The following is a 22,116-nucleotide window of genomic DNA, read 5'->3' on the forward strand; positions in this document are numbered from 1 at the left end:
CTCAATTCAGTCAGGCCTCTTGCTTTCTCTATTTTATTCCTAAGGATTTCTTGAATCTCTAGTTTTTCCTTTTTTTTTTTTTTTTTTTTTGAGATGGAGTTTTACTCTTGTCGCCCAGGCTGGAGTGCAATGGCATGGTCTTGGCTCACTGCAACCTCTGCCTCCTGGCTTCAAGAGATTCTCATGCCTCAGCCTCCCAAGTAGCTGAGATTACAGGCACCCGCCACCACACCCAGCTGATTTTTGTATTTTTAGTAGAGATGGAGTTTCACCATGTTGGTCAGGCTGGTCTCAAACTTCTGATCTCAGGTGATCCTCCTGCCTCAGCCTCCCAAAGTGCTGGGATTACAGGCATGAGCCACCACACCTGGCCTAGTTTTTCCATTTTTAATTCTAATCCCAAATCAAGCTACCGTCTTCTCTTCCTAGACAAACACTGAAATATCCTCTGGTGTGGTCTTCCCATATCTACACTTGTCCCTTCTCCGTTTTTATATCACAGCTTGAGGGATGCATAAAAAATGAAAATGTGAAATACTGCTTCCCTGGAATGGTTTCTCCATGCCCTTAAGAATGAGATCAAAATCCTTAACAATGCCCGTTATCATATAGCTCCTATCTCTCAAAAGCCCTCTAAACTTGAACTATATTCTACCTTCTCACTTGTCCAAATATGCATTATACTTCTTATCTGCCTTGGTCCTGTGTGTATACATAGAATGTGCTTCTGTCTTCCCATCTTTGCCTAATAAATTCTCACTGCATTCCAAGGATATTCTGAAACTCAACTCTAAATACCCCAGATTACCAAGATAAAAAGGACTTTGTATTTTATTAACATCCCAAAAATATCTAGCTTCTCATTATAAGGAATGATCTCTTTTCAAACAAAAATATGTCTCTCACGTGGTGTTTTAAAAAGCTGATTTAGCAATAAAATATAAGATTTTATTTTATTTTATTTTATTTTATTTTATTATACTTTAGGTTTTAGGGTACATGTGCACAATGTGCAGGTTTGTTACATATGTATCCATGTGCCATGTTGATTTCCTGCACCCATTAACTCGTCATTTAGCATTAGGTATATCTCCTAATGCTGTCCCTCCCCCCTCCCCCAACCCCACAACAGTCCCCGGAGTGTGATGTTCCCCTTCCTGTGTCCATGAGTTCTCATTGTTCAATTCCCACCTATGAGTGAGAACATGCGGTGTTTGGTTTTTTGTCCTTGCGATAGTTTACTGAGAACGATGTTTTCCAGTTTCATCCATGTCCCTACAAAGGACATGAACTCAACATTTTTTATGGCTGAATAGTATTCCATGGTGTATATGTGCCACATTTTCTTAATCCAGTCTATTGTTGTTGGACACTTGGGTTGGTTCCAACTCTTTGCTATTGTGAATAGTGCCGCAATAAACATACGTGTGCATGTGTCTTTATAGCAGCATGATTTATAGTCCTTTGGGTATATACCCAGTAATGGGATGGCTGGGTCAAATGGTATTTCTAGTTCTAGACCCCTGAGGAATCGCCACACTGACTTCCACAATGGTTGAACTAGTTTACAGTCCCACCAACAGTGTAAAAGTGTTCCTATTTCTCCACATCCTCTCCAGCACCTGTTGTTTCCTGATTTTTTAATGATGGCCATTCTAACTGGTGTGAGATGGTATCTCATTGTGGTTTTGATTTGCATTTCTCTGATGGCCAGTGATGATGAGCATTTCTTCATGTGTTTTTTGGCTGCATAAATGTCTTCTTTTGAGAAGTGTCTGTTCATGTTCTTTGCCCACTTTTTGATGGGGTTGTTTGTTTTTTTCTTGTAAATTTGTTTGAGTTCATTGTAGCTTCTGGATATTAGCCCTTTGTCAGATGAGTAGGTTGCAAAAATTTTCTCCCATTCTGTAGGTTGCCTGTTCACTCTGATGGTAGTTTCTTTGCTGTGCAGAAGCTCTTTAGCTTAATTAGATCCCATTTGTCAATTTTGGCTTTTGTTGCCATTGCTTTTAGTGTTTTAGACATGAAGTCCTTGCCCACGCCTATGTCCTGAATGGTATTGCCTAGGTTTTCTTGTAGGATTTTAATGGTTTTAGGTCTAACATTTAAGTCTTTAATCCATCAAGAGGAAGTCAAATTGTCCCTGTTTGCAGATGACATGATTGTATATCTAGAAAACCCCATTGTCTCAGCCCAAAATCTCCTTAAGCTGATTAGCAACTTCAGCAAAGTCTCACGATACAGAATCAATGTACAAAAATCACAAGCATTCTTGTACACCAATCACAGACAAAAAGAGAGCCAAATCATGAGTGAACTCCCATTCACAATTGCTTCAAAAAGAATAAAATACCTAGGAATCCAACTTACAAGGGATGTGAAGGGCCTCTTCAAGGAGAACTACAAACCACTGCTCAATGAAATAAAAGAGGATACAAACAAATGGAAGAACAGTCCATGCTCATGGGTTGGAAGAATCAATATCGTGAAAATGGCCATACTGCCCAAGGTAATTTATAGATTCAATGCCATCCCCATCAAGCTACCAATGACTTTCTTCACAGAATTGGAAAAAACTACTTTAAAGTTCATATGGAACCAAAAAAGAGCCCGCATCGCCAAGTCAATCCTAAGCCAAAAGAACAAAGCTGGAGGCATCACGCTACCTGACTTCAAACTATACTACAAGGCTACAGTAACCAAAACAGCATGGTACTGGTACCACAACAGAGACATAGATCAATGGAACAGAACAGAGCCCTCAGAAATGATGCCGCATATCTACAACTATCTGATCTTTGACAAACCTGACAAAAACAAGAAATGGGGAAAGGATTCCCTATTTAATAAATGGTGCTGGGAAAACTGGCTAGCCATATGTAGAAAGCTGAAACTGGATCCCTTCCTTACACCTTATACAAAAATATAAGTATTTTAAATAATGCCCAATTTAGTTGCAAGTAAGAGAAACCAATTAAAAATAAAGACAAGAAAATTTCTGATAAGGAATTTCAGATCAGAAAAACTCTAAGGGAGAAAGTGATGTTGGCCTTCAGGTGAGACTGGAACCAGGAATGGGAAATCTGTGTGTCCCACCCAAGGAGGCAGCTCTGTCAGCTGCAATCTGCCACGGGTCCATGTGAGCTGTGGTGTAGACCTCACCCTCCGCACAAACGCTCTCTTTACCTCTGTAAAGCAGCAGATGGTTGTCCCTGTCCTGAAGTCATATCCCTGCTCACAAACTAGGTGACTAGCTTCCCAGTTTCCAGTTTCTCATGACAAGAAGAGAGTATCCAATTGACTCAGCTAAAGTCAGCTTTCTGTGTTATATCAGGAAGTGGAGACATTAGGAACAAACTTGACCATTGGGTAGGGGATGAAATAGTTCTCAAAGAAGTAAAGGAGTGCAGATATGGACTTGGAAGAAACTCCAAAGGATTTATTCCAAATAAACACAAGAACAATAGTCACAGTAAATAAATACTTTTAAGCATTATCACATCAATTAGGACATATGTGTATATTTTATACATATAAAATATATTTATACATACATATCTGCCCTAATTAATAGGATAATGCTGAAAAATATTTACATATTTTATATAAAATATATATTTATATTATATATGTATATAAATATATAATACATTTTAATACATTATATAATATATGTTTTATATATATATTATATATGAACAATTTTATATATAGGAAAATTCAGACTGGTTTTCCTCTCAGGTGAAATGTACTTAGCCACTGTGATAGTAAATCATTAGGACTTTGCTGAAGTCACTTTCTCAGATCTTCTGGAAGGCCTACATTGAGTGGGCACCATAAAAGATTGGTTTATGGCTTGGGTATTTCTTGCATTTTAATAAGGCTTGTAAACTTAGATGTTATTCACTGCAGCTGCCAATCAAGTATTTGTGCAATTCAGGCATACATGTATGTGTGTGTATATATATACATATATGAAATATATGAGATACATAAAAATATATTTTCATGTTATATATAGACCCATATATGCTGTAATTTTATATAAAATTACATGTTTGCTATACCTACTAGGTACTCAGTGGTATAGCACACACTTGTGGTGTAAATCTAACCTTGAGAAGTATATGTCTGGTATGCAAGAAAAATTAGCTATCAATTAATTGCAGAATTGATTGTATAAATTAATGCAGGGCATATTTCCATCTAATATTTGTTGAGTGCCTTTGATTTGTGTTGTGCTTTCATCAATTTATTAATGAGAAAGCTGTGTTGAAGGATGGGTCCGGTATTGTGCTAAAGATCAGAAAATTAGGGAAATTAATAAGGAAGGCTTCCTGCAGGAGTCAGGTCTTGAGCTACATTTGAAATGCCAAATGCTTCAACAGCTGGCGTTCTGTGATCTGCAGGAATAAGAAAAAAAATTAGTACAAAGCAAAGCAAACCTGATTGGCTTTCCCTCAGGTGAAATTTACCTGGCAACTATAATAGGTAAATCACTGGGACTTTGCTCAAGTCACTTTCTCAGATCTTCCGGAAGGCCTGCCTGGAGCGGGCACTGTAAAAGATTGGTTTATGGTTCTGGTATTTGTTACATTTTAATAAGGCTTGGAAACTTAGATGTTATTCACTCCAACCGCCAATCAAGTACTTGCGTAAAAGCAAGACAAACATAACAATAAATGCTAAGCACTCCAGCGTACAGCAACTCTGGCAGGATGTACTGCAGGCTTTATGAATGTATGAGAGTGAATATACAGAAGCTTGGGAAAAGGTCATTGGTATTTTTGGAGCAATAAATCAAGTATGGAAAGATTTGCATTTTGGCTGTATAACATGCAGGACTGGATTAGAGGGAGAGAATACTTTGAAGTAATATTTCTCTGCTGACTTGTTTTATTAGCTTCTTTTAAACATGTTACATTATTGCTTATAGAATTTCATTTACTCGGATTGGCAGCTTGATAAATACGTCTATTGGCGATGATTTGGATTGCTCTGGGCATTAATATTATTAAAACCTGTCACAAGGAAATGTCTGAAAGATGACTTACTGTAAAGATTGCAGCATGAAATAAATCATCCAGTGGTATTTGTTACCATTTATGTTCTCTTGGAGCTGAGTCAATCCCTTTTTATGTTGCATTATTTTTCAAGTTTTTATAGCCTTACATTATATATTGCTGTCAGAAATGAACAGATGGGGTGTCGAACACAGGCTTTCTGAATAATTCCCACCCTCCAGTTATTGGTATGAAGGACAAGTGCAAAACTGTGCATTCTCAAGCAAAAAGAAGAGAGAAAGAGGTGGGGAAGTTGCTGTTGAGGAAAGGGATCCCTTTGTCAGATGCTTTAGGCCAATCCCACCAGCTGGTTGGAATCCCTGACTGGCAGTCACCCTGTTTGGGTTTCAAGCAAGAGATGAGGTGGCTGTATCTGGCACCAGCAGCCAAAAACTGCAGTTTTCAAATGCATTTTTTTCCTGAGTGCCTCTTGCTGAGACACCCACCTCCATATTTGGAGGTAAATCTGTCTTATTACTTTTTTCCTAAAAAGCTGAGAAAACAAAAAAAACCTGGTAGAACAAAAAGAAAGATGCACAGAAGGAACTGAATATTCTTTGAGTGGGTGACTAATACTGCAAACATCCTGTTGTTGGGCTTGGGGGTGGGGCGTGAAGGATTCTGAGTAATGTGGATTGCTTTGCAGGGCCCTGGGCATCAATATAAAAAAAAATAAAAGGAGCACCCTGGAGGTTCTCAACGTCTCACAGAGGAGGCAGGAACATGGTGCTCCAAGACTTCCTACACACTGAAGGGCAATGTGCCCCTAGGAGTCATTAGCTGCCCCCACTGACAGGACCAGGCAGCCACTAAACCTTTCGGGAGCCCTTCTGCAAAGCTCTGAGGCTTTGCAACCATTGGAGGAGGAGAGAAAGTTAACTCACTAAAAGGCCAGCCAAATGTTTTTTGTTTGTTTTTGTTTTTGAGACAGGGTCTTGCTCTGTCACCTAGGCTGGAGTGCAGTGGCACCATCATAGCAGGCTTGAGCAATCCTCCCACCTCAGCCTCTGGGGTAACTAGTACAACAGTCATGAGCCACCATGCCCAGCTAACTTTTAAAATTTTTGGTAGGGACAGGGTCTCACTCTGTTGCCCACTCTGATTTCAAACTCCTGACCTCAAGTGATCCTCCCACCTTGACTTGCCAATGCACTGGAGTTAACAGACGTGAGCCATTTCATCTGGCCAAGCCAACCATCTTTTTAAGAGGAGGGGGAAACATGAAATTTTCCTCACCTAGTCTCCACACACACTACGACGTCCATTCTGAGTAGTTGTACAAAGTACTAGCATATTATAGAGAAACAGAAAATGGACACAAAGCCTGAGTGTCTGGAATTCAAATTCATTGCTCACCATCTTGGGACTTTGAGTGAGTCACTTAATTTCTCTTCATCATAAAATGGGGATAAAAATATTTTTTCCTGCCTACCTCATGGTGTTGCTGGGAAAAGTCAAATCACACACACACACACACACACACACACACACACACACACACGCACACATTCAAGTTTACTGGCCCCTACATTTGTCAAAGATAGGTATTTGAGTCACCATGTTACAGCCAAATTCTTACCTTCTCTCCTATAAAGCTCTGCATCTTCACGAGTTTATCAATCTCTGTTACTCATCTCCTCATCCCCAGATCCCTAAATGTTCAGCCCTTTCTCCACCATCTCTTAAAAGTGCTACCTCACTAGGAGCGATTTGCAGACAGTCATCTACAGCCTCTCCAAAAAAGACCCATTCTCACTTACCACACCCCTAGACTCCCTTGTCTCAATCGTTTCTTCTTTTATGTCATTTCCGAAAGGACCTTTCATATGAGTTTCTGTCTATTTGTCTCATTCGTGTGAGGATGTCATTTGGATAAGCCCATTTAAAAGTCCATATTTACCAATGACACCTGAAACCGGCAGGGCTGTGGAGGAATGTTTCTTTCCAGGCAAAGTTTACAGCGTTGCTCCTTTTCATTTGAGATCTCATTCTTGAGTAGCACAGAAAGTTTTCTGTCCTTAACCCAGAGAGAGAGTGTGTAAAAGGGTGAATTTCAGATGGTTGAGTTTATAAAGGCACTCAATTAGTTATGTATGCAGAGCTAGAATTTCTGTATTCCTGTGAGAGATACCTCTGGCCCCTTCTCTGCCTCTTTTTTCTCATTGCCTCTACAAAAGGACATTTGCATAAACCCCATCGTCCTCACCAAATTGGCAGCACTGAGCCCCCATAGGCTGATCCATAAACATTTCACTTTTTTTTTTTTTTTGAGATAGAGTTGCTCTTGTTGCCCAGGCTGGAGTACAGTGGCACGATCTCAGCTCACTGCGACCTCCTCCTCCCAGGTTCAAGCGATTCTCCTGCCTCAGCCTCCTGAGTAGCTGGGATTACAGGCATGCGCCACCACACCCAGCTAATTTTATGTTTTTAGTAGAGATGGGGTTTCTCTATGTTGGTCAGGCTGGTCTTGAACTCCTGACCTCAGGTGATCCTCCCACCTCGGCCTCCCAAAGTGCTGGGATTACAGGCGTGAGCCACCAGGCCCAGCCGCCACATTTGTTTAACTCTTAAATATTGCATCAATCTATAAAATATAAAATTTCTCTTTTTTCTTTCTTCTCCTTCCCTTCCTTTTCTATCCATCTCTTTTTTGCCTTCCTTATCTTTTGCATTTTATTTACTTTTACAAAGATATATTGAATGAGTCATCGAAGTTCTTAGCATCTTCTGAATAAGCATCATGATGTCTGTGTTTCCACATAGTAATTTTCTTTTCTCATGAGAGGTTATAATTCACCAAGCTGAACAATCAGTGAATTACCTTTTCTTTCCTCTAGACGTTTAGCGTGAACCAGCCATCAATGTTCTCTCACCATGCTGAGAAAGTTGATGCTCACCAATTTCCTCTTCAGTTGGTGGCCTATCATGCTTTAAAGAAGAGACATGTGGCACTAGGCTTGATGTCTGGCTTTCTTAGTAACTGGCAGTCATATATTCTCTCCAGGCTAAATCCCCTATCTGTGAAATTACAGAGAAAATGAGACATAATCATCTAAGCTTTGAACTTTATCATTTACTCCTGTTCCCGCTGTCATATCCAGAAACAACCTCAGGGTAACTAATTTCTCCTTGTTGTGCTTTGCCTTTTCTGGGAGGAAAGACTTCCACTGACTTGGCAACATGGCTCACGCCTGTAATCCCAGCACTTGGGAAGGCAGAGGTGGGAGGATCACTTGAGCCCAGGAGTTCAAGACCAGCCTGGGCAACATGGTGAAACCCTGTCTCTACAAAAAAAAAAAAAAACAAAAAAAACACACAAAAATTAGCCAGGTGTGATGGCTCATGCCTGTAGTCCCAGCTACTTGGGAGGCTGAGGTGGGAGTATCATTTGAGCCCAGGAGGTCAAGGCTGCAGTGAGCTGAGATGATGTCACTGCACTCCAGCCTGGATGGCAGAGCCAGACCCTGTCTCAAAAAAAAAAAAAAAGACTTCTGCTGATTATAGTTGCCAAATATCTGTGTCCAATCAGTTGCAAAATACTACCTCATGCAGAGTTCATAAATCCTCTTCCTTCTCCTAGTTTAGCTTTCAATTTTAAAAAGTTATCATAAATTCACTAAAACCATTAATTCATGTATTAAACTATCTGAAAGGTAGGGATGCCTTTTCAGTGTGTTGGGTGTGGGGTTGGGAAGACATGCAACTTTGACCCAGAGTGACCTGAGATAATGAAGTTTCATAGTAATGGCTAATTACTGTTACCTACCTCTTTATTATTAATTCCACAATTCCGGCACATAAAATAACTTAATCATTTTCAGAATTTGCATGACTAATGGAGTGAGTTCTGATAGAATAAGGATAAGTTTCATAATTAGGTTTTGCTGGGAACTTGTGCAAACCAGTCTATTTATAATTTGGTCAGCTCCTGATTTTTAATGAGGACATTGAGAGGGACTGAAGCCTCTGGCAGCATTCACTTCATATTTTAATTACCCACAGTAATTCTGACAATTACACATATGTCATAAATCACATCATAATGACCCGTGAAGAAAGTGTATTTAATTACTGAAAGGGGAGTTTTCAGGTTAAATGCATGGCGGGGGTATGCCGTGATGTGAACCACATTTGAAAACCAATAACCGGGCATGGTGGCTCATGCCTGTAATCCCAGCACTTTGGGAGTCTGAGGTGGGTGGATCACCTGAGGTCAGGAGTTCCAGACCAGTCTGGCCAACATGGCGAAACCATGTCTCTACTAAAAGTACAAAAATTAGCCAGGTATAGTGGTGCACACCTGTACTCCCAGCTACTCTGGAGGCTGAGGCAGTAGTATCGCTTGAACCCGGGAGGTGGAGGTTGCAATGAGCCAAGATTGAGCCACTGGACTTCAGCCTGGGCAACAGAGTGAGGCTCCATCTCAAAAAAATAAAAAATAAAAATAAAAAACAGGAAAAAAAAAAGAAAGAAAACCAAGCCTCCTGTTTCTGTGGCCTGGGAGAAGCAGTCTTAGTGAATAAGGAAAGCTGCGGTTGAATTCCCAGTTTTAACTCTGGCTCGTAAAGATTTTTGAAGTCATCACTCCTGTCCTTACAATAACAAAAAAACTAAACAAACTGAAAATTAGAGACTTTTCTTGGCCCATCAATGAAACTGAGGTTATAGGGCAAAATCCAGAAATGTGGAGAATCGCAGCTGAGATCTGCTCACTGGGGGAAGCACTGAGGCTGTAAACTAGTAGGAATATTTACATGATAACTGGGATAAATTACTAGAGGCTGAGTGTGGATAAGGTATAGAATGAGAAACTCCTGGGGGCACACTTTGGAGGGTTTTGCCTTCAGAAGTCCTACCAGGTTCCAGGATTTTTCCAATGAAAGGCCTAGAAAAAGTCCCTCAGAGACTCTGGCAGGGTGAGAGAAAGAGTAACGATTGTGAAATACAACCAGAGGCCAGGCACGATGGCTCATGCCTATAATCCTAGCACTTTGGGAGGCCAAGGTGGGTGGATCACCTGAGGTCAGGAGTTGAAGACCAGCCCGACCAACATGATGAAACCCCGTCTTTACTAAAAATACAAAAATTAGCAGGGCATGTTGGTGGGTGCCCGTAATTCCAGCTACTGGGGAGGTTGAGGCAGGAGAATCACTTAAAGCCAGGAGAAGGAGGTTGCAGTGTGTGAGATCGCACCACTGCCCTCCAGCCTGGGCGACAGAGCGAAACTCTGTCTCAAATTAAAAAAATTTAAAAAACTGAGGTCAGGAGTTCGAGACCAGCCTGGCCAACATAGCAAAACCACATCTCTACTAAAAATACAAAAATTAACTGGTCATGGTGGTGGGCACCTGTAATCCCAGCTACCCTGGAGGCCGAGGCAGGAGAATCTCTTGAACCCAGGAGGTGGAGGTTGTGGTGAGCCAAGATTGTGCCATTGCACCCCAGCTCAGGAGACAGAGCAAGACTCTGTCTAAAAAAAAAGAAAAAGGAAAAAAGAAATACAATCAGAGCACTCTCCATTACAAGGACCTGCTCTCCAGGGAAAAAATACTTTCCCAGGGCTTTGCCTCAGCTGAGGGAATGGCATGTCTCCTACTCTACCCCTGTATCACCTGAAGAAGAAAGGAGAAACATGGGGAGTTAAGATCCATGCTGATGGTCACAGCCTCCAAAAACAGACCCACTAAAAATCTGAGACTTCATCATACAATCATATAATCTTCCTGTATCCTACACATTACCACCACACCAACAGGGCTTCAGTATCACAAAAGTGAATTATAGTTGAAAGAGGTGCAAGGTACGGCTTATTCAAGAAGGAGTTCTTAGGAAAACCCAAAGACAATGAAGTAGACAAAAGCAATGACACTAGAGGAATTTAGAGCCTCTGAAAACTACAACTACAGCAAACAGTGCAATTCCTAGCTAGATTAACATAAAACCTCACACTGAACACCTGTTTACCTCAGTTCTTGTTATCCAATACAACATATCCTATTGTAAAACAAAATTGCAAAGAATGCAAAAAGCCAAAAACAAAACAAAACTCTCTCTGAGATGTTCAATTTAAAACCACACCATTTATAAATTCGGAAAGGAGACTTTATTTCTTGTAAAAGGTTACAGCCTGTAAGGTGGCCATCCCACAAGCTGGGAAGTGTGCCTCCAGAAAAAAACCAGAAACAGGAATTTCAAAGGAGAAGGGGTTGAGGTAGGAGCTTTTTGTTGAACAGGTTGGCAAAACATACGTATTCAACAGGTTACAGGAAGAGCTATGAGTATGCATGCAACATAAGACCCATGTTTACCTTGGGGTGGAGACTTAATTTTTTTTAATGTCAGCTTTAGGGGTACAAGTGGTTTTTTGGTTATATGGATGAATTGCATCGTGGTGAGGTCTGAAATTTTAGTGTACCTGTCACCAAAGCAGTATACATTGTGCCCAATATGTAGTGTTTTATCACTCATCCTCCTCCCAATGTCCCCCTTCTGAGTCTTCAGTGTCCCTTATACCACTCTGTATGCCTTTGCATACCCATAGCTTAGCTCCCACTTATAAGTCAAAACATACAGTATTTGGTTTTCCATTACTGAGTTACTTTGCTTAGAATAATGGACTCTACTTTCATCCAAGTTGTGACAAAATACATTATTTTGTTCTTTTTTATGGCTGTGTAGTATTCCATGGTTGTATATATACCACATTTTCTTTATCCACTCATCAGTTGATAAGCACATAGGTTGTTTCCATATCTTTACAATTCTGAATTATGCTGCAATAAACATATGTGTGCAGGTGTCTTTTTGACATAGTAACTTTTATTGCCTTTGGGTAGATACCCAGTAGTGGGATTGCTGAATTGAATGGTAGATCTACTTGTGGTTCTCTGAGAAATCTCCATACTGTTTTCCATACAGATTGTACTAATTTACATTCCCACCCACCGTGTAGAAGCATTCCCTTTTCACCACATCCATTGTTTTTTGACTTTTAATAATGGCCATTCTGGCTGGAGTAAAGGTGATATCTCATTGTGGTTTTAATTTGCATTTATCTGGTGATTAGTTGAGCATTTTTCTGAAAACGTTGAGCATTTTTTCACGTGTTTATTGGCCATTTGTATTTTTTTTTTTTTTGGAGAAATGAGACATTTAAAGGTATCACAACTAGGCCCTAAACATCAAAATGCCTTGTCCGGGCATGAAGGCATGTAACAGTGTATCTTCTGGAAACCGGCCAGAACCAATCCATGGTTGATGGTCTTCTTATCTGTAGAAAGTGCTGAAATCAGTCTCTTGTCCAATAAAAGCTGTAGTTATGGCTGGTAGAACAGAGATCAGTTAGTCAGAATGTGGTGGTGAACTACAAATTGTTTTAATATCGCTCATCTTGAGGTCAGTGCTTGTTTAGCTGCTAGAGAAACAAACAAAAAACTTTGTGGCAGTTAGAATGTCATTTATTTCTTAAGTGTAGGGTACATGACTTAACCCTTGCCTAGAATGGCCATAAGTTCCTTTTATAATTTGGTATCTTATTGCCACAAAGTGTCTGTTCTGTCAGTCTTATAATCTCTATTTTAACATTAATACTAGTCAGTAGTTATGTTGAAACAATAGAAAGGAAGGGGGTATCACGAGGCTCATCTAATCTCCTCCCCTATCATGGCTGGGAACTCAGTTTTAAAGGATTTCTCTGGGGTGCCCTTGTCCAAGAGGGAGTCTGTTCAGTTGGTCGGGGAAAGGGGTATTTAGAATTTTATTTTTATTTTATAGAGGAGAAAAACCAAGTAACAGAAACAAACTAAGAGATGATACCAATGTGGAATTATCAGGATTTGAAATAAGCATGATTAATATGTTAAAGACTCTGATAGAAAACATAGACAACATGGAACAACAAATGGACAATGTAAGCAGAGAGGTAGACATCCTAAGAAATAATCAAAGGAAATACTAGAAATCAAAACCACAGTAACAGAAATAGAAAATGCCTTGATTGGCTCACCAGTAGACTGGACAGTGTGAAAAGGAGAGTAGCTTTTCCTCCCACTCCTCCCTCCCGCACACCACCACTCTGGCTGCACCATGCTCTGAACTCCAGGCTTCTGCTAAGCTAGTGCCACCTTCATCTCCCTTCAGCCCCATCATGATTATCTTCCAGGACCTCATCAGCCACAGTGAGATGTTCTCTGACATTTACAAGATCTGGGAGATCACAAATGGGCTGTGCCTGGAAGTGGAGCAGAAGATGGTCAGTAAGACAACAGGGAACACTGATGACTCACTCATTGGCAGAAATTCCTCCTCTGAAAGTACTGAGGGTGAAGTAACTGAAAGCACGATAATCACTGGTGTTGATATTGTTACAAACCATCACTTGCAGGAAAGCAGCTTCACAAAAGAAGCCTACAAGAAGTATATCAAAGATTACATGAAATCAATCAAACAAAAACTTGAAGAACAGAGACCAGAAAGAGTGAAACCTTTTATAACAGGAATGAAGAACAAATGAAGCACATCTTTGTTAATTTCAAAAACTACTAGTTCCATTTTTTTTTCTTTTTGACATAGGGTCTCGCTCCGTCACCCAGGCTGGAGTGCAGTGGCACAATCACAGCTCACTGCAATCTCTGCCTCCTTGGTTCAAGTGATTCTCCTGCCTCAGTCTTTTCAGTAGCTGGGATTACAGGCATGCACCACCATGCCCAGCTAATTATTGTATTTTTAGTAGAGACAGGGTTTCACCACGTTGGCCAGGCTGATCTCGAACTCCTGGCCTCAAGTGATCCACCTGCCTTGGCCTTCCAAAGTGCTTGGATTACAGGCATGAGCCACATGCCCAGCAAAACTACCAGTTCTTTATTGGTGAAAACCTAAATCCACCTGGCGTGGTTGCTCTGCTGAACTACCATAAGGATGGTCAGTATGACCCTATATATGATTTTTTAAAGAATGGTTTAGAAATTAAAAGATGTTAAGAAATTTGGTAACTACTTTGGATCTATCACCTGTCATCATAACTGGCTGCCACTTGTCATCAACACAACACCAGAGATTAAGACAAATGAGACTGATGTCATCTTGAGCTTTTTAATTGTTTTGACTCTGACTTATTTGGTGTGGAGGCATCACTTTTAAGGAAAAAAAAACTTGTTGTGTGGATTGTCTGAAAATAAAATGCATTTAAACTAAGAAAGAGAGAGAATAAATACTCTTGAGGATACATCTTCAGAAATTTTCCAAACTGATATAAAAGGCCATAAAGAAGAATAAAAAATAAGAACAATATCAAAAGAAAGTGGGACAAATTTAAAATGTGAATATATGCATAACTGGAATATGAGGAGGAGAAAGAAAAATGGAGAAGAAGAAATGTTTGAAGTAATAGACCTTTCCAAAATTGATGCCAACCCACAGACCTGGAAAGCTCAGAAAACAGGTAGGAGACATAACAAAATATATACCTATCATATTCAAACTGCTAAGAAAAAAAAGAAAGAAAATTACAAAAGAACCCAAATTAAAAAGAAGTCATCTTGTCCATGGAGAAACACAGAAAATAATTATAGTTGTCTTTTTGTCAGAAACCATAAGTAAGAACAGAGTGGAGTGAAAGTATTGAAAGAATAAACCCCATCAACCTAAAATCCTATTTGCAGTAAAATTTTTCTTCAAAATTGAAGGAAACAGGCAGACTTCCTCAAACAAAAACTGAGGCAGTTTATCACCAGCAGGCTTACCCTACAAGAAATGTCAAAAGATGGTAAGAAAGTCTTCAGGCAGAAGGAAAATTATATAGATCAGAAAGTGAGATCTATATAAAGAATATTCAAGACAGAATAAATGAATTGAATTTTTTTATTTTTAATTGACTTAAAATATAACTGTTTAAGATATTAATAGTAAAATTGTATGAGGTGACCAATATACCTAGATACTTGAAATGAATGACAGCAGCATCATAAGAGATGGAAAGGATGAGTTGGAAATACTCTGCAATAAGCTACGTGCACTATACATCAGGCAGTGTAGTGTTTTTCAAAGAGAAACTTAAATCAGTTAAAAATATATATTGAAAATTTGAGGTCAACTCCTAATTTAAAAAAATAAATATAAGTGTTGTGTTGTGCTAAAAAAGAGATAAAAATGAAATAATATAAAATGCTCAATCAAAACCAGAGAAGACAAGAAAGAAAGAACAAATGTAACAAATTAGAAAACAGTTACAAATGTGGTAGACATTAATCCAACTGTATCAATAATCTTTTCAATATGAGTGGCATAAATACAATTAAAAGACAGCTATTGTTAGAGTTGATAAAGAAACAAGATTCAGCATGTGCTGTATATAAGAAATATACTTTTAATATAAATATTTGGACAGATTAAAAATAAAATAATGAAGAAAGATAAATCAGGCTAACACTTATATTTAGTACCTTTTTTCTTGATGTCTATTGTGTTTATTATTAGTATAGCCACTACAGTTCTCCTTTAATTACTATTTTCATGCCATTATTTTCCATCCTTTTACTTTCAACCTATTTTTGCTTTGAATCTAAATTCTGTCTCTTGTAAATGAAATACATATTTTATGAATATTATTATAACCTCTGTATTTTTATTAGTGTAATCTATTTGTACCTAAATTGATTATGAATAATGAAGCATTTAAGTCTGCCATTTGGTATTTTTTTTATATGTCTGTTGTCTGTTTTTAATCTATTCCACCATTACTGCCTTATTGTTAAATGGATATTTTCTATTGTACCATTTTAATTCTCTTGTGATTTCTTTTAGAGTATTTTTATTTTATTAATGGTTGCCTTGGAGATTACAATTAACAACTTATAGCAATATAGTTCATATTAATACTATCTTATTTTCACTAGTACATAACTGTTTTACTTCCATGTAGCTCTATTTCTTTGCCCACCTTTGTGCTATGATTATCATACAAATTACATCTTTACAATATTATACGTTCATCAACACAATCCTATAATTGCTTTGCAAACTTGTATTTTAAGTCAGACAAGATAATACGAAAGGATGGATGGATGCATGGAAGAATGGATGGATGGATGGACGGATGCATAGAGAGATAATACTATCTTTCCTATTTACCTATGTAATTACTTTTACTGATACTCTATTTCTTAATGTGGATGCAAGTTAATGTTTGTCATCCTTTCATTTCAGCCTAAAGGAATTGTAATACTCTTTAGTATTGTTTGTAATAAAAGTTTGCAAACAACAATTCTGGCCATTTTTCTTCATCTGAAAATGTCTCAATTTCTTCATCATTTTTGAATAGTACTTTGTTGGATATAGAATTCTTAACTGATAAGTCTTTTTTTTTGAAAACTTTATATATGTTCTTCCACTGCCTTCTGGCTTTCATGGTTTCTGATGAGAAATTAGCTGTTAATCTCATTAAGGATCCCTTGTAGATGCTGAGTTGCTTTTTACTTGCTGCTTTCAAGATTCCTATTTGCCCTTGGCTCTGAACAATTTGATTATGATATATCCAGGTCTGAATCTCTTTGAGATTACTCTGCTTAAACTTCCTTTAGCTGCTTAGATATGTAAGTTAATGTTTTCATTAAATATGTAAAATTCATGTCCATTATCTAAGTATTCTTTCTTCTTCTTTATCTCTCTTCCCTATTTCTGAAACTCCCATTTTGTGTATGTTGATACACTTGATGATGTCCCACAGTTTTCTGAAGCCTCTGTGTATATTTCTTCAATAGGTTTTTATTTCTATTTTTCTGACTGCATTATCTCCATTGACTTATATTCAAGCTCATTTATTCCTCCTTCTGCCAACTCAGATCTGCTGTTGAGCTCCTCCACTAAAATTTTCTTTTTAGTTATTGTACTTTTTAACTCCAGAATTTCCATTTGTTTTTTTCTTATAATCTATCTCCTCATTGATATTTTGTATTCAGTGCTATATTGTTCTCATACTTTTCTTTAGTTCTTTAAAAATGGTTTCAGTTGGTTCTTTAAATATATTTATAATGGCTCTTATAAAATCTTTGCCTAGAAAGTCCAATGTCTGGGATTCCTTCAGGACAGTTTCTATTGGTGTTCCCACCCCCCGCCCCCCGCCAGGTATGTTCCATACTTAGTCTGTCTTTGTGTCTCATAATTTTTTGTTGAAAGCCAGGCATTTTAAATAATATTATATGACAAATCTAAAAACTATTTTGCTATGCTTTATTGTATATTGACACTTAAATCTCTACTCACTTAGCTTTATGGTCAGCTAATGATTGCACTGAGATTTCCTTAAATGCCTTGGACTGATAAGTCTTCTTATATTTGCCAAGGGATTCTGTGTGCATGTTGAGGTAATTCCTTTGACATTTTAGCAGTTTACATCTTTGCCTTAGCCTTCATTTTTGGTTTGTGCAGTCTCAAGATCAGCCAGAAGAGTTTAGGAATATCTTAGGTTTTTTTTTCCCCTGGGTGTATTTACAACTCTGCACATGCACATGGTTTTATTTTTATTTAGTTTCCTACAGTGAATGTTTCAAAACCTTTTAATACCCTCTATAGAAGTCTGTTATTTTCTTTTGTTTTGTTTGAGACAGAGTCTTGCTTTGTCACCCAGGACAGCATACAGTGGCACGATCTCAGCTCACTGCAGCCTCCACCTCCTGGGGTCAAGCAATTCTCCTGAATCAGCCTCTCAAGTAGCTGTTATTACAGGTGTGAGCCACCGTGCCTAGCTACTTTTTGTTTTTTGTTTTGTTTTGTTTTTATTTTGAAGAGATGAGGTTTTGCCATGTTGCCCAGGTTAGTCTTCAACTACTGGCCTCTGGTGATCCACCTGCCTCAGCCTCCCAAAGTGCTGGGATTACAGGCATGAGCCACCACACCTGGCCCTCTCTATAGACTTCTAATTCTCCAGCTTTTTCTTTTGAAGATTTTTATGTGTCTTTTTTTTGCCACATTGTTAATTATAACTCAGATATTTGGAATTTTAAAAAATCACTGCTGATTATTTTTTAAAAATGCCTCAAGAAAAATTCCACTGAGAAAGTTCCCAGGCCAAATAAAGATAAGCCCTGTGAGTGTGCATTTCCAGGGAGCTGCTAGAAAGCTCAAATGGTAACATATTCTGTGAATAAGGATATTTAACAGCTTCGGATCTATTATTTTCTCTCCGGTGGCTGCTAGACTGCTAGTTTTCAGAGCTACTCTTATTGTAAGGTTTCTGATCTTGAAGGCTACTGTTGAACTAAAGATAGTGGAATGGGAATAGCACTTCTCAAAAATGCCATGAAGCTTATTGTTCTTACCAAGATCTCACCGTTTTTCTTAAATAAATACTCCTCATATTGCTTCAAGTCCCTGGTTTATTTCCAGAACTCTGAAGATGTTGATTTTGATAAATTTTGTCAATATTCTCATTGCTTGTGTAGAATAGTGAATATTCAAAGGCCCTAACTCTGCCATTCTGGAAGAATCTCCCTTGTAGTTACTTTTTATAGTTATTTTTCATCTTCGTATTAAACTTGTGATGGTCCCATAAGCTGGTTTAAGACCATCTCTTTGCAGCAATGCCTTTCTTCATCTCTAACTTGACACTTTTAATCTGCAAGCCAAAAATCCAAAAATGTTAGCAATATAGATAATTCATGAAAAAATTTTCCATTAACAATTGCCACTATTTGTGATATCTTTGGTCTATGCAAATGCTATTTTAAAATGGTGTCAGGCTGCTTTCTAGATTAGAAGCCAAAATCCACTTCACTACCTGTTTTTATATGATTTGCCCTACAAAAGCATTGTGTTTAATTTGCAATGAAAGTATAGCTGTGGTAAAAGACTACAATATATGTTGATATTATCAAACTTGGCACTTATCACAATATTCTCAATTCATGGTAAAGCCATGGTTAGAAAAATTATAAAATTTTAAAAGAACATCTTAACACAGCAGAATTTGCAACCAAAGTTTGTTTCTGAGTGACTCACTTGTTAGCCAAGCAAGAGAAGTCATTTACTAGTGGTGAGTCAATTAAATTGTGTTTGATTGCAGCAGACCAAAAAATGTATCCAGACAAAATAAAACTGCCTAGTACTATTAACCTTTCAGCAAAAATCATTGCTGGAAGAATTGAAGACATCAGAAGCAATATCAATATCACTTAAAAATGAGGAAAATAGTTGTGAGTGGTTTCTCTCAGCTTTTAATATGTTAATATATGTTACTGATACAGCTTAGTTATTGTTTATTCAAGGAGTCAATGCAGAGTTTGAAGTGCCTAAATGGCCTCTGTGAATAGTCTGCATGGCACAATTACCTGTGAAAATATATTCAAAGAAGTTGAGAAAATATTAATTCAGTATAATCTGAAGCGGAATCTGCTAAGATGTATTACAGCTGATACAAAAATACATGTGGACCAGAAACAGTCTTAGTTAGACAAATTTACAAAGTTCACAAAATGTAAAATGCATAAAGAATATAGTCCTTATTGTGTTATTCATCAGAAAGTATTTTGTGAAAAATATATGAATTTACCATGAGTTATTGAACCAGAAGTGTCAATGGTGAATTTCATTAGCTCTCATGAACTTTGCCATTGTTAGTTCCATAAAGTTTTGTAAGAAATAAAATATGAATATCCTAACTTACCCTACCACACTTCAGTTTAAGAACTTAACAACAGTAACGTTTTTTTGTGATTTTTTTTTTTTTTTTTAAACAGAGTCTCACTCTCTCACCCAGGCTGGAGTGCAGTGGCGCAATCTCAGCTTACTGCAACCTCTGCCCCCCCCCAAGTTCAAGTGAGTCTTCTGCCTCAGACTTCCAAGTAGTTGGGATTACAAGCACTGACCACCACGCCCAGCTAATTTTTATATTTTTAGTAGAAATGGGGTTTCACCATGTTGGCCAGGCTGGTCTCAAACACCTGGCCTTAAGTAATCTGCCCACCTCAGCCTCCCAAAGTGCTGGGATTGCAAGCATGAGCCACTGTACCTGGCCTTTTATGTTATTTTAAAAACCTGGATCAAGATTAAAATGTTTCTGAATAAGAACTGTGCTGTCAACCACTATTTCCAAACACTAAAGGACTTCAAAACTTATTATTCACTGCAGGTTTCATAGTCTCTATTAACGAATTTAAAATTGAAAGTCAAAGCAGAGCTAACATGTGAAACTTATACTATAATAATTACAATGACAATCATCAATCTTTGAATCACAACTAATGTCATTCTTCTTTATATACTTCCCATGCTGTCAAAAGTTAAAATAAAAAATGAGATTACTATTTCCACACAAATTTTCTGTAGATATATTTTCTGATCTCAGTTTCAGCATTGTCATTTTAGACCTTGATGCAAGTGCTAAAAAAATTCTGTATTTCAAAGTTTACTTAACAATGCAATTGAGAAGTTTCTACCTAAACTTTTATTGCAAGTGATTAATCTGCAATATAATGACATGCTGAAAGACACATATCAAAAGAAGAATTTAATAAAATTCTATAAATGCCTTCTAAGCAATAAATATGCTCAATTATTATAGAATCTTATGCTCTTGGAGCACTATTGGTATTTGATAGTACCTATCTGTGTGAAAAGACATTTTCAAAGATAAAATATGTTAAATTTTGTTGGTGTCAACATTAACATATGAACATTTGCAATTAATTTTGATTATAGAGAATATTAACTATGAATGCCAATTTTAAAAAATCCCTTAAAAATTATTTTTTCATTCGTAGGCCTATAATTTAAGAAATTTAAATTACTAAACTATTATATTTTAAATATCACCAATGAATATTTATAAAAACTTATTTTCTTTCTTGTTATGTAAGTACCTACGTGATACCGATTTAGCCTCTTGGCCTGAAGAGCTTAAAATATTTATATCTAGCCTTTTGCAAAATAAAATTTGTCAACTCTGTTCTAGATAGTTAAGATGAACGGTATGACATCACATGTCTAGAAACAATAGTTAAATATTAGATTTATGATAATTTGATAAAGGCAATAATTTTCATTCCAAACTATTAATAAATGTTTTGAGTTTAGATTAATAGGTTGTTGGAAAATTGGGAAAAGTAGGAGTAAATAATACTTTTAAAGAGAAATTGACTCAATTACATAATCTCAATTTTCCATGGAAACAAAAAGTAATAGTACAGCAGATAAAGGAATCAAAGAATAGAATGCGATAATCATTAAGACATCTAAAATTTGGTATGGTTACTGTTGGACTTTTACCCCTGGAACTCTGAGAAAGAAGGTCCGCTCCTTTAAGATGATCAAATAGAAGAGGTTGGAGGAAAATTTCAGAGAACATGCAGTTTATTTTCTTTTTCACACAGTAAAAAGAGCTTAGACATGATTGGGAATTTATTTCAATGGAGCTTTTGATATGAAAAAGAAAGAGATTATAGGAAAACATTTTTTCTTGCAAAATAATCAAGAAACTGATCACCAGGAAGTGAGATATTATTTATATTTGTATTAAGATAGTTTCATACAGATGCCAATTTATTCTAGTCTATAAAAGCCAAGGTTGATTACCTAAAAAACTTTCACAGTACACAATTTTGCATCTTCCATTTACTCCACAAGATCAGTAAAGAGAGAGATGCATGTGCTTCTGCCTGAATTATAACAAGTGGTGAACCATGGGGTGATTTTGTTCTTGCTATGGGACAATAGCCAAAAGAGTCCTAGTCAAAACTCACTCATCAGCATGCACAGTGGTTCCATTGTGCAGACATTTTGATTATACATAAGACAGAATTTTATTGCCAAAAGCTGTGTGTATGTGTATGTTTGGTGGTGATTTTTAAATTGTAGAACAGTTCCCATAAAATTTATAGAATCATTTTCTCTCTCTCCCTCCCTCTCTCTATTGTAGAAAAATTCCCATAAAATTTATAGAATCATTCTCTCTCTCTCTCTCTCTGTTTGTCTTTTTCTCTCCCCGCATAAATGGCTGCAACTAAGTACAAAACATTTACAAGGAAATAAATGACTTCCACTCTTTCCCTCCGGAGCTTTAGAA

The 22,116-nt window shown here is 37.4% G+C and overlaps 2 protein-coding genes across 2 annotated transcripts in view; both read left to right on the forward strand.

Annotated features, from left to right (window-relative positions):
• Positions 1-22,116, forward strand: part of KCNU1 (potassium calcium-activated channel subfamily U member 1) — a 151,878-nt gene that overhangs the window by 91,409 nt on the left and 38,353 nt on the right. The window lies entirely within an intron of this gene.
• On the forward strand, positions 13,210-14,041 carry LOC100594261 (putative translationally-controlled tumor protein-like protein TPT1P8). Its single transcript, XM_012508362.2, is given in 3 exon segments — positions 13,210-13,558; positions 13,561-13,596; positions 13,908-14,041. Coding segments are annotated over 3 exon segments (519 nt in total).

The sequence above is a fragment of the Nomascus leucogenys genome, chromosome 8 (assembly GCF_006542625.1).
Source record: "Nomascus leucogenys isolate Asia chromosome 8, Asia_NLE_v1, whole genome shotgun sequence".
NCBI lineage: Eukaryota > Metazoa > Chordata > Mammalia > Primates > Hylobatidae > Nomascus > Nomascus leucogenys.